Raw genomic sequence first — 13,609 nt, forward strand, 5'->3', positions numbered from 1 at the left:
AGAAATCAGAAAAGTTCTATTGACATTAGTTTTTACCCTATATAAATGCATTTGTATGCATTATATGTGTAAACACGTAAGTTATATTTTTTCCCCCCCACGCATTATCACTGCACAGAAATATTTCCCTTTTTACACATCTATACAAGCACTACTTCAGTGATTCTAAGATTTACAGATGTATTTTTTTTTTCCTTATTCAAGCTTTCTATACTTGCAGCATCAGGATACAACCAACATTCAGCAGAGCCTGTAACAGAGAGGAGGAAACCATGAACTGCCTTAACCTGCTCAGCAGTTAGTGATTTGATTGGCTTCTTGTTGTGCAGGGTCTCCGTGGGGAGATCAGTACAAGGCAGCCACTCATCACATTATAGATCAAGTAGTTCAAGCACACAGTGCTTTATTAGTTCTCACATCCCATTTCAAAGCTTTCCACTTCAGGAGGCCTCAGTTCACCTCTCAGCAAAGCTGGTGCAAGGAAGGAAGGAACAAACCTGTCCAGGACCGTGACAAGCTGGCGTAAAAATAACCCCTCCAGAATAGCTGGTGCTAAGAAAACTTACCACCTTCCTCAACCTGAGGGGCCTATGGTGTTGTCTGCAAAGGGGGGGTGGGGTGGGGGAAGACAAGGCAAATTAAATCCCGTATCGATTAAGAGGAAAATTTTGCACCTTCCCCACAAAGACCACTAACACACTACCAACTTCAGCACGGGCTTCCCCCAAGGCATTATCAATCTCCAGTGATTAACATTTTCTTTTACACCTCTTCGGTCTTCCCCTGCCCTAGTGCTCTCCAAACAGCAGCACGGAGGTAGCACTGCAGATCCCAGGAAGAGCTGAAGGAGAGCAGCCCGCTGAGGGATCCCCACAGGCACCACGCGGGGAATGAGGGAACCACCACGCTGAAAGGTCTCTGCTCCCCTCGAGGCCTCAGGATCAGGGGTGCTCAGCAGCTCTGGGCAGACTGCTCGGATGCCCGCACTCAGCCTCTCCTTCCCGCCCCGGCAGACCCAGCCTCTCCTCCCGTGGGCCCCTTTCCCTCGGCCACCACCGTGGCGCGGCGCCTCACCTACCACGAAGCATCCAGCAAACAAGATGGCGCCGTGGAGAGGCCGCCGTGGGTGACGCCCAACGCCAGCCCCACGAGCCGCCGTCTCTCAAGGGCTGCTCCCGCTGCCAATCAGACCGCCAGCCTATCAGAGATCGCTCTGGGCCGCGCGGGCTCTGCCCCCCACTCCTAAGGAAGGAGGAGGGAGCCATGAACGCCACTGAGGCGCGGCCGCCTGGGCTCTCAGGGGCGGCGGCGCCGTTTTTCTCTTCGCAGCCGTATGAGGAGGGGCCTGAAGAATTCAGGGTGCTCCGCATTTGCCCCTCCTCAACTAAATCAATCTCAGACAAGCATCCTCATGTTAAACTTCAAAATCAGTTCAGTTCCACTCATCTCATGTGAGAAAACACTTTGGATGTTACACCCACGTCAAGGCAACAAATAGGGTTTCTTAACGGGGGCTTTTCTCACAGTCCGTCCTTTCCTGCCATTCCTGTAACCGGACTGCAGCTGTGTGGCCAGATTATCCTAAGAAAAAGCCTTCGGTACAGGATTACACTTTGTCCTATTTCATTAGCATGCAGAAATTGCAGCCAAATCAAATCCTCACTCCTCAAAGTCATTATGGACATGCAGCAGTAAACTCTAGCAAAACTTTGAAGGGTTTTGCATGCAGAGGCCGTGATTGCCTTTGGTAATGCAGAAGGAATAACACTGCACAGTAAAAAAAAAAAAGAGGAAAATTTAAAACAGAAAGCAATCCTCACTGTGCACACAGACGCCACATTTTTGTTATTTTTTTTTTTATTTAAGAAGAACCCGCAGTTTAGTTAGTTGGCTCGCGCTAGCCGCCTTGTTCACTCAGGGCGCCAGGCACGTGGCCGGGGTAAGCCACCCACCCCGCCACGCCGTCCCCTCTCCCGCCGCAAGCTGAAAAACCTCGCCGGATTAAGCTCTTACGTTAGGCACCTCTGAAGCGTCTAAAGTTAGGCTGGATGAACGCAAGCCAAGCTGTTGAACAGATGGAGTGAAATCCTCCTCCTGATAACAGGAACTTTATATCACCGCCACAGATAAGAAGGGCAGCTAAAAAAAGTCAGGGAGGTGGTTACATAAATTTCAAGAAGGCTTACCAGCAATGCTTAAAGGTAAAACTTTCTGATAGATCTCGAATATCCACTTCCAGCTGCAGACCCTGAGCAGCCAAGAAGTTCTGCAACAAAAATGAGATCGTAACACTAGAGCTACCACACTACGAGAGCATCGGAACTTAACGATGCGGCACAAACATGCAAAGCATTAGGAAGTTGGAAGCCTGGAGCACTTGAGATTAAAACCAGCATCAGCAAAGTGGCACTTGAGTTCAGTGCACAAAACCGTCCGAGAGGCATATGTGAACAGAAAGGTGATTGACTACCAGCAAATAACCAACCATCTTATTAATGCCAAAAATGCTGCAAATTCATCTTCCTCATCTTAAAAATGAGCTGCTTCCTTGTGTTGCACAAGTAATTGCACCTCAAAAGATGTGTGTCTCAGCATAGGATCCATTTTTCTTAATTAGCTGTGGATATTTGAGATGGAGTCAAATGTGAAATACGTTGGTAATGTTTATTTTCAAGCATCAAAATCCTTCAGGTAGATATCTAAAATAAACCATAATGACTGGAAACTGGCTCTAAAATGTTTCTTCTAAAACTCTGGGAAGAAATCGTTTTCTGATTATGCATGTTGTGTGTCCATACTGAAATGGGGAGTATATGCTGCATGCGACTTTGAAGTAATGTTTACTTAGAGAGCGGAAGAGATCTGAACAATAAAGCAATTTTTCCCCTCCCTTTAAGTACCTCATTTTTGGAGGAAAGAGCAAGCTACATGATTTCCCAGTCCCTTTGGGGAAGATAAGTGGATGAAGTGCTTTGGGCTTGAGTTGTTCCTTCTTTCTCCCTGCTTCCCTTTCCCGTATTTGCCTTCAAACTTTCTCCAAAAGTTGTAATTATTGAGAAACTGCAGAGCTGAAGTTACCAAGGGATGCACCTCTGTGAAAGACAAAGCAGCAAAGACTACACACAACCTGATAATGCCATTCTCTTAAAGCAAAAGTGTGGTTAGAAAGTGACAGCATGCTAACAGCCTCCTAGAGCAGGGCTGCTCTCCAAGTCACCTTTAGTCATTTCGGTGACAAAAATACATTTTTGCTCCTTGTTATCTCTGTAGCACACACACAGCTAGGGGAGCCCGCGCTGCACCGTGACCCAATTAGAGCAGCCATCCGGTCGCGCAGCTAAACCCTACGTTCAGCTATGACCAGAAAATCCTACTGAAGATGACGTGAACGATATTTGACCCCACAGAATTTGTTACTGATGATGATAAGCAGAGCTAGCCTACATTTATTTTGCAGATCCAAGCAGAATTTGGAGGGCCATGAAAAAAAAATAATATTCTAAATTGGACATGTTTGAGAAACACTGAGTCACAAGCCTCAAGCTGCACAAGGTCATTCTTGCAGTTTCTTTTTTTTCCAAGCAAACACTAGATTTTATTATATAAAGCAGCGTTGGCAACACTTAGAATATGCAGTCTTTTTTAGCAAAGCCCTTTGCGGCATGATTTCGGTCTTAGAGAAGCCTGCAGATGCTACTGCTTCTACTTTAAGAAGAGAATTAGTTTTATATTGCAAAATATTTAATTAATTTTAGCAAAGCCCTTTGCGGCATGACGATAGTTTAGCTCTTAGAGAAGCTTGCAGATGCTATTGCTTCTACTTCAAGAAGAGAATTAGTTTTATATTGCAAAATATTTAATTAATTTCCTGTTGAAATGAAATGAAACAACAAAATAGTTATACAATTTTACTAGTTTATATTTCAATTCATAAAGTATACACACTGCAACTATGCTACCACAATGTCCACGCATCTAATATTGATGGAGTTACAGGGGGTTTTTTTGGTATTAAACAATAGAGATAATGTATGTAGTTAAGGAAAAAAGCTTGGACATAGCATGTTCTATTCCGTAGTTACAGAGTACATTAGCTAGCATTAGTACAGTAAACAAGAAAAAGGTAGAAATACAAAATAAACCAAATATCTTTATATACAAACCAGTGCCTCTTATTGTTACCAGCTTATACTCACACTGCACACAAAATTTATCCACTGATGCAATAGATACTTCAGCATAACACAAACCATTATAAATTAAAAAAATTACAAGGTGCAAAACTCCATTCTACAGCTTTCTGGTGAGAACTCAAGACAATCCAATGAGTAAGAAATCCAAGCACGTTTAGCACCTATTAGTGCAACTGCATCGAGCGTGAAAAACGACCTACACAACCTCTGAACATGTTACCAGGGAAGCGAGTTGGATAGCTAGAGATGCTCGCAGCTACACTCACGCAGTGATTTTTGCCTCATATATATCTCAGTTTATTGGTTCTTTGTCCCATTCATACCTATGTGCAAAACTAAATCCTGGAAGCTTTCTCAGAGCTTCACAGAAGGCCTGCTACAGCCGGGTAAAAACAAACAAACAAAAACAAAACAAAAAAAAACTGACAAAAAAAACCCAAACAAAAAGACTCAATTAAATGTCAGACCATCCACATAATTAGTACTTATTAGCAGTCCTGGTGTTGGGTCTTTTAACGCTGTTGATATGTGGATCAAACAATATGACACAGAAGTGAAACGGAAATTTGCCAGGAATTCTGATTATTCTTGTCTAGCACTCAGACAAGTCTCCCAGCCTCAGGTTGTGAATTTGTTTGGCAGCCCATGCCAAAAAAGCCCAGAGTTGCATAGAATTGATTAGTAACAGAAAGAAATGCCAAACACAGAGAGATGGATGCTGCGTCTACTAAAACAAAGTGGGGTTGCTCGACAGGAATGCTGAAATCATCCCCATTCATAAAGCAAAACATGTCACCTCCTACTCGCCATATCCTACCTCTGGGGACTGCTTTCTGGCACTGATGTAGTTCTTGCTAAAGTTATCTTTTTTTGTTGTTTTTTTTTTCCTTTTTTCCTTTTTTTTCCTTTTTTTTTTTTTTTAACTTTGTTAGTGACACTTTTCCTTTCAAATAAAATATTAAAAAAGGTTATAACTGTAAAAAAACCTATCATATGTAAACTTAACAATTAGGGTTTGGTAAGTTCTCGTACCTAGTCTGTGAAAAGCCTCCAGCCAGACCGCAGAATGGAGTGTTTCTCTGAAGAGCTTCAATCTAGCTACATCACCTGTTAAATATCAGTAGTATGAAGATCCCATGTCTAGCAATAAAACCTTTCTTGTGTTTCCGTCCTCTTTATCACTGACCTATGGAAATCCTGACATGCTGTGTTTCTATTTTATTTACATTCTGGTCCTCTCATGTCACAGAATTAAACATCTGGCCAAGGAAGGCAACAAAAGGTGTTGTGTTAAGAAGGTGTGTTTGACAGAACTGCTTTTCAACAAGTCTCTTTTCCTTGGACTCCAGTCACTGTTTTTATAGAGCTTATTGTTCTGTTGAACCACGTTTTCTTTGCAGCTTGTACTTCATTCAATGCCAGACCCAAATGGTGCTCCAAATCCTGCAAACAGAAGAGTAATTTCATTAGTTTGTTATGTATTCACAGGACAAGGTTATAAGAGTTAAAATTAGAAGGCTCTAGGACATCTACAATCTCTTGGCCACTTTAGAAGTTAAACAAGTCTTACATAAATTAAAAGTAGCACAACAAGCTGATGAAGGAAAAAAAAAGAAGCTTTGAAATCAAAGCAAGACTTGTCATTGCCCTTAGCGAAACATTCAGCTTTAGTACATCCAAGCCCTTCAATTCTTTCCCATCTGAGAAGGAGCTATTCCGACAGGAAGTGGACTTTCTGCAAACGAATTTTTAAGTTTCTGTGAACTGACACAGCAGTTTTAGGCTAAAAGAACAATGTTGTCATATTTTACACAAATACCGCAAATACCTAGAGTGCTTTCCAATCATGTTTCAAGAAACATGTCTAACATTTGTCACATGTTACTTCTGCATTTAACATTGACTGTGAGATAAAGAAATGCATGATTCAGTACTTTGTCAGAGCTTGGATTTCTTCCAAGAAGTTGCAGAAGATAGTAAGTACTGCACTGCAGCCAGGCAGATGTCTGGAAGTTTTAGTAGCTGGTAAATACAGTTCATGCAATTTCAATTATTTTGTCTGCATACACTAAGTTTCAGACCCAATGTTTGGTTAAATAACCCATGCAGGAAATAGCTGGTTACAGTTTCAACCAACAGGATCTGTTCCAGTCCCTCTACAACACACACATTTTTCTAGGAATGCAGACATACCATACAGACTACAAAACGAACCTCCAAAACATTACCTGTATTTTACATTCCGCCTCCACAAGCTGCAACTTGGTCTGGGCCAGCTCAAGCTCCATTTCCCTCAGCTGGTTTTTCAGCGTTTCCTTCTCCTCATCTGTGTCCTCATCTGAACCGTCCTTGGCAGAACTAGCAACCTTCACACGGCCTTCTTTATTGAAGAACTCCCGGCAATGCTCACAGTCATCCACTTTTTGCTAAAGTAAATAGCTGATTGTGAATGCTTGCACTGAGGTGCTGGTGATATGATCAAAGCCTTTTCCTGCCCCTGCTCTGGAAGAGCAGCAGAACACGAGAGGGGCCGCTTGCAAACTCGGGAACTCTCGGGGAAGCACAGCCAAACAGGAGCTCCTGCCACCCCCAAATTTATGGGCTTTGGAAACACTGCTGTATTTTTGGTAACACTGTATTGCTACGATAATGGGCTCTGTACTGCCTGCATGTTAAAGACAGTCAGAGAAATCTCCTCCAGAAAATAAAGACCCCTCAAAAAAAGTAACAGTTATTATTGCCCAGCATCAACATTAGCATGTAACCAATATAGCATGGGAGAGAGCTGACAGTTACTCATTCTTCTCCAAGATCTCCCAACTGTATTCTTTCCAAAACAAAGTCAATAAGGAATTCTCTTTCAGCCACCATTTTAGTAATGAAATAAATTGTGTGCTTACTGTTACGATTTTGCTACGAGATTTAAACATTGTAGACTGTGGATCTATCTGGTCTCTTACCCGTATTTTCTCAATTTCAGCTTTATTTGCTGTTTGTTGCTTTTCCAGTCGCTCACTCAGCTGGGAACAAATCTGACAAGCAAAATTATGTTACCAGACCATTTATAAATGTAAATTTTCTCCCAAATGAATGCTAAAGCACAAATAAATGCTAGAGGAATATTAACATTGATAGTCTGAGGGCTCATAGAAAGCCAGGAAAATTGGGATGCTGCATTAAGTTGTCTCATTGTACATATTCTCATTCTCTACATATTCTCATTCTCTACATATTCTTCTATGCCCGCAGGAAAAGTTGCCGTTTCAACGTAAGTTATTCACAGTTTGGCCTTGCTAAAGGAGCCAGAAAAGGTTAGGAATAGCATGGCTCTTTTTGTTGCCTTTGGGATAAAAGAACCAGGCAAGACAGCCATAGTAGTGAAAAAAAAACAGTTCATTCCTTGAGACCTGTGTGATGCAGACTTAGGGATGTTTTGAAGGTTATGGGCCCACTAAACATACATATGAATTTGCTCCGCTTCAATTCCGAAGCAAAGTCTTTAAAAGGAAAAAAGCATCTTTCTTCTTTCTTAAATGCAGCTACCATTTGACTGAAGAAGGAAAGCTGGGAGAGTACTTTTTTTGGAATGAGGTGAACCTTTGATACACAAGAGCCCATCTGAACAACATTAGGCTCTAACCGAGGCTGTGGTGACTGAAAACCTACAAATACCTACATCAGGGGCAAACAGAACTGACCACCAAGCATCAGGATCTCAGCAAAAGAAAATGCAAAATGAACCACAGGCTTCCCATTTAAAATAGCTAAAATGTCTCCTCAAATGCACGGCACAGATTACAGAACCTGAGAAAGTCTTGCAATTTGATAGCAAACCACATCATCATGAAGTTGTACTTACCTGTTTGTAGTCACCAATAATAGAGCTGTTCTTTTTGATCTCTGACTCTGCCTTATCTAGTTCCCTACGACACATTTCCTTCAGCTGCAGGGGAAAAAAAAAAAAAAAAAGTAGTAAAGGGTTTATATATTTCTACAGTCTGAAAAATCACCAGGTGGTATTTCCTCCTTCTCCTTAACCTCACTGAACAACAGTCTAGCTCAGCTCCATGCAGACAAGGAAAAGCTGGACTTTGGTGGCCATCATTGTTAGAAAAATTGACTAGCTAAGAGAAGAAAGTATTAAAAAAAGTGCTGACAGCTGAACTCCTATACTGCCTCCCTGTGCAGCAATCTTTGGCACAGTCTGTGCCTTCATGATTTCAAGTTAAAAATTCACTACCCTATGAAGCACCTGGCAGGAAAGCGAAGAATTCTGCTTTGCTGATGTCCTTTACACTACAGAAGAAGGACAAACATGACTTAGAACATCAAGCCCTTCCCACACTTGTCACTTTATTTTTAATTTCTGTACTGCACAGAAATGTGAAAATGACAGAAATGCCCCTAACCTGAGCTGATTCTTCTTCCAGGCGCCTCTTTTCTTCTTCTGCATCAATCAGCTTCTGTTTGGTCATTAGCAGTTCCTTATTCAGAGCATCTGCCTTTTCCTCTGCCTGAAACACAAAAAGTGGAGTACAGCACTGAAGAGAGGCTTTCTTGCTGTGCCGAGGCTGCTAGGCAGCCATGGGCACAGGCTCCAGTGGGACACAGCCAAGACAACAGTCTTTTCATTCTTATTAATAAGAGTCTGTTCATTGTTATTAGTAACAGTAAAACTTTATTCTGAAAATTATTTTTCTAAAAGTTACCATCTGCAATGGCAAAGCAGCAACAAACCAGAATTAATTAAGTATACCACTATACTCCATCACTCCAAAACTCCTCCTTGAATTCAGTGATTAGTTTTAGCAAAACTGGAGTAGGGACTGCTCCAAAGAAATCCAGTAACAGAAGTTTTGTTTTCTCATCTAGACTGGAAGGTGACCAATACATTTTGAAGATGACAGAAGGCACAGAACAGCTCACCATGTGCAAGATGGGTACAAGACTATAACCATCTTGGACCCAAGTTCAATTTTCAAACAGTCAACCTTGCAATGAAACAGAATTCATGAAAAATGCCTCTAGAACATCGAACCCCCCCCCCCCCAAACTCTATGACACCTTCCAATGGATGTGATACCATTTTTATTACATCACCCAGAAAATACTGCATGAAAAAACTTAGCTGCCAAAGCAAGCCCAAGAGTCAGACCCCCCCTCTCCTTTCCTCCTTAAAGAAAAGAGATGTTCCACTAGAAACCATACAATCCTTTTTACTGCAGTTTTTAAGAATAAAGATTTACTGTTGAAAAATCTCGGGCTCTTTATAAACCACTAAAAACTCTGCGAAGTTAAGACACCATTTCCTGTCTTATCCACAGCAATGCAGTACTTCCCAATAGGTGTATGAATTCTACATAAAAATAGATCAATAACTCAACTGATATATAAATCTTCAGAAAGCAGCTGTACCAATTCCCTTCAAAGGAAGAAAATCAAAAAGTGAATTTCAGTCCCTTAAAGTCCTGCTGATCCTTTAAAACAGATGGCAAAGGCAAAGAGAACATCTTTTCATTATACACGATTTTTAGGCTGTTTTAAAGTTAAAGAAAACTGGGATGTGGGAGTCCAACAACAGTACAAAAATGAAGCCTATTTTCTGGTCTAGTGCAAAGGATATTAAGGAAATTCTTGTATTTCCGAACGCTTTGCTTTGATCTTTTAGGTTGCAAGATTTCAGACATGCCACAAAGGTATTAGAAAAGGTGGGTTAAACAATGTCTTTTGGTACTTTTCTGTCAGGACATCTAGCTAGTAGAATGAAACTTATCATTTCAGGATCCAATTAGAAGAATTAATCAGGGTCCTAAAGTAGGATCAAACCTACCTATCTCCTCCTGGGGAATAACCCAAATGCTGCCAACATCATTTCCCATCTTTGAAGGCATGACTATTATATATCCAATGAGGTATCTCAAAGATTTTGCTTAATTTTCTTCCTCTCCCAGCTCTCCATTTAAATGAATCAATGTAAAAGCATAACTGTGTCTCATACAGGCTGAAGCAGCCACAAACAACAGTTAATAGCCAATACAAAAAGCTTCTTCAGTACTTTTTTGCTGGAGTCCACCCTCTGAGTGCAACTGCTGGGCAGCCTGCATAGCCTTCTATCTTTAATGAAGTGAAAAAGCACAGGTAACGGGAAGCGAACATACCGATGCCTTGTGAAAACCCTGCTTCCAGAACATACTTCTATGATTCACAGATTTTAACACTAAAGAGCAGTAGATGTAATAAACCTGAAAGTCATAAACCAAACCTCATTAAAAGCGACATTCACCCATTAGCATCAACATTTACTAAGAATATTTTTCCAACAGCAAGTTTCCAGGCGACCGTGGGAAACCTTGAATTCTCTGAAGCAGATAAGCTGAAACATTCTAAAGCCTGTCAACTCCTGCACTGTATGATTTTCAAAAGTCATTTTCCTTTGAGATTTCAGAAATGCACTTATCTTGGTACAGAACAAGAATGGCAAAACACGAGCACTTGAACTCTTCCCCTCATCTCCCCAAGCAGATAGCCTAAATGCATTCTAGCCTACCACATGCACTACAAACGCCAGCATCTTTCTGTCTCTGCATGCTCTGTAAAAAAAAAAAAAAGCATATTCTAACAAAATCTCCCAAACATGAGCACATAAAGAAGGGAATGGGACAGCAAGCTTAAAAAAAATAAAAATAATCCTGTAACACAAAGTGAACCCAAAGTTTCCTCCTGAGAGCTCTACTGATACGGGAAACAACCCAGGATGATGAGTTCACACGGGCAGATTTCAACAAGCCAAATAGAAACCACAATAACATCGTCAGAGTTGCCTAAGGTACCTGAGAATCTGATTCCACTGAGAGCTAGGCAGACTCAGATTTTCACGTTTATTAGGCACTCTGCAAAAGCCTGTCTGCTGTACAATCTTATTAATAAGAACACCAGTTGAAGGAAGACAGAATACAGCATCCGTGTTATTATCTCTGTGACAATTCAAAGACTTGACTCAGGTACTGCTAGACTTTCTTTTAATACACCTAGAGAAGAAAGCAACTCAAGTACAGGCTCAGAACCGCTCCTCTCCCTCAAATTAGTCTGAATGCTTTTCAGAGTAATTAGCGTTTCAGTCATCAGTCCCGTTACCCATGGACCTCTGATGCAGGCCTATATCTCACCAGTCTGCAATAAGAACACTAAAGAAAGAATCCTATCCCGCCCAAATAAAAAATACTCCGTGTACCTCCTCTGCAGTGAGAGGGGTAACGAGGAATTAGCCCTAGTACCTTATCTCCACTAGGCAGCATAAAGAAATGTCTTACATTGTCTAAATCTTTTCGCAGAGCAATCTTGCTAGTCACCAGTTCGTGTGCAAGATCATCATTTTCTTGCTCAAGCCTCATGTTTGCTTCTTGTAGGCGCCGGTTTTCACGCTGTGGGAAACAAAATAAAAGAAATCAAGAAAGGGGTCTTCCCTGGTGTTTGTCTATGAGACACAATGCTTACTGTGCCTGAGCACAAATGCCTACCTTAAGTATGCAAAGACAACTCTACCTGCATGAAATTCAATGAGGACAAAACTAGCTAGCCACATTGTAAAGATAAAATAAATAAAATATTAGCCTTGAGAAGAAACCATGCATAAATAACTCTGCTCAGCTATTAGTTGTTGAGCTACAGAAATTATTTTGAAGAATGCAATAGTAGGGGTGTCATTCTGCCATCTCTCTTGCCAGGAGGTTCCTACAAGTACTGATTTTCTTGCCTCAGAATAGAAGTTGCATGCTGGAAATAGGTGAGAGGGGAGGATCCTGGGAAAACCACTCCATTTTCTCCTGTTACAACTCCCAGCACACGGACTTATTAAAGAAAGTTTACATAAAACTATTCAGCTTAAAATAAATAAAATTATGTATGTGTGTTGACGTATTAATATACACACACATAGTTTTATATATCAAATTTATTCCTGTATTATATTTATTTGATAAATAAAATATTTCTAAAATTATATACTTACTGTAACAGATCATTTGAAATTAGGGAGAGGAGTGAAGGCAGGTTTATAAACAGAAGGCAGAGTTACAATGAATTAGGCATTTTCTGTCTGTTTGTGGCTTTTGGTGCAATCAGCATGTTACACAAGTGCTAGAAATGGGCACTAGTGAAACAGCTGTATGAGACCAAATATAAACTCATACTATTCCTTTTTCCACAGTGAAGGTGGGCTCACAACAACCCCATCCTGACTAACATTGCCGATGTAGAGAGATTCACTTCATGTTCATGTAGCTGATTCCCCTGTTGTATCCAAATTGGTCCCAAAACAAAGAGAACAGCTCAAAGAAAAAGGAGTCAAAGTAGAAACTGCCTGCAGGTACTGTGTGTTAAATCAGACTGGAGTAGGTAAGCGTTACCTCAAATCTTTCTATAGGATCCTCTTGTTGAGCTTGCTGCTCTCTCATGGTATGATATTCCTTTTCATATTTCTTCAGCTTCTTCTGGCTAATCTAAATTAAAGCAGCCCATTAGTTCCTGCCCAGAACATCAATAAAAGAACACAACTCACAAAGGGTTATGGTACAGGCTTTAGGCAACTCCTACAAAACACGGCTACTATCTTCACTCAGTTTGGAGCATCAAACCCTCAGACATGGTCAAAAATCCCATTCCAATCAATATAATGACAGAAGCATCCCTTCCTCTTACCCTTTTGTGGAATTTTTGAAAGGCATCCACAGGAGCATCCTACCTGAGTTTTCCTTGGTGCTGCACAGCTACTATTTGATGCTCCAAATACTACAGTGGCTTAGCCTAACAGATCACCTCAAACCCCACAAGATATGTTTAGTTTTTGAACTAGCACGATGCTGAGGTTTCTTCAGCTGCTTTTTCAGCTGTAACATTTATCATCATGCAGAAGTGTTTGGTTTACTTTAGATGAGACTGCAAATGCTGAAAGGGCAAGTGCAGGCTCAGCTGACATTTCTGTTAGTGTCACTCAAGCTCAGCACAAACCAGTCCGGTCCCAGAGCTGCCTAGGTGTCTTGGCAAGCAGCAACAACTCAGAAGCACGTATGCTCTGTCCCCTGCAGCTCTGGGATTTGGAAGGCTGGAATTCTGTCCTCAGCTTGGACACATAACACTAGGAAAGTGAATCTCTCAGGGTCCCATTTTCTCCTTCTGCGAGAAGGGAGAGAAAGGTGGTGTTGAATTCGCTATTTTGTGCGCAGTGTTCAAGTCCTACAGGGACAGAGAACACAAGAGAACCTGTAACAGATCCCAACCAGCATCTTTCCTGGTGTCACCTGTCAGCCGTGCCCTGTGCTACAATGGTTTAGCAACAGAGACCATGCCAAGGCCACTGTGAGCATTTCACACGCAAGTTAGCATGCGTCTCATTAAATCTCTGGTATTAAAAGTTGCTG

At 41.3% G+C, this 13,609-nt stretch overlaps 1 protein-coding gene across 2 annotated transcripts in view; it reads right to left on the bottom strand.

The window, feature by feature from the left end:
• Positions 1-3,920: 3,920 nt before the first annotated feature.
• RABGAP1 (RAB GTPase activating protein 1) overlaps positions 3,921-13,609 on the bottom strand; it is a 74,421-nt gene continuing 64,732 nt past the window's right edge. For both annotated transcript variants that reach the window (XM_009648826.2, XM_035888581.1), the window contains exons 20-26: positions 12,599-12,691; positions 11,504-11,614; positions 8,603-8,707; positions 8,053-8,136; positions 7,154-7,225; positions 6,422-6,619; positions 3,921-5,636 (exon numbers count right to left, since the gene is read on the bottom strand). In XM_009648826.2, the coding sequence (XP_009647121.1) occupies positions 5,514-5,636; positions 6,422-6,619; positions 7,154-7,225; positions 8,053-8,136; positions 8,603-8,707; positions 11,504-11,614; positions 12,599-12,691 (786 nt within the window). In that variant the 3' untranslated portion in view covers positions 3,921-5,513. The remainder of the gene's footprint in view (positions 5,637-6,421; positions 6,620-7,153; positions 7,226-8,052; positions 8,137-8,602; positions 8,708-11,503; positions 11,615-12,598; positions 12,692-13,609) is intronic.

The sequence above is a fragment of the Egretta garzetta genome, unplaced genomic scaffold, assembly GCF_000687185.1.
Source record: "Egretta garzetta isolate BGI_Z169 unplaced genomic scaffold, ASM68718v1 scaffold211, whole genome shotgun sequence".
Classification (NCBI taxonomy): domain Eukaryota; kingdom Metazoa; phylum Chordata; class Aves; order Pelecaniformes; family Ardeidae; genus Egretta; species Egretta garzetta.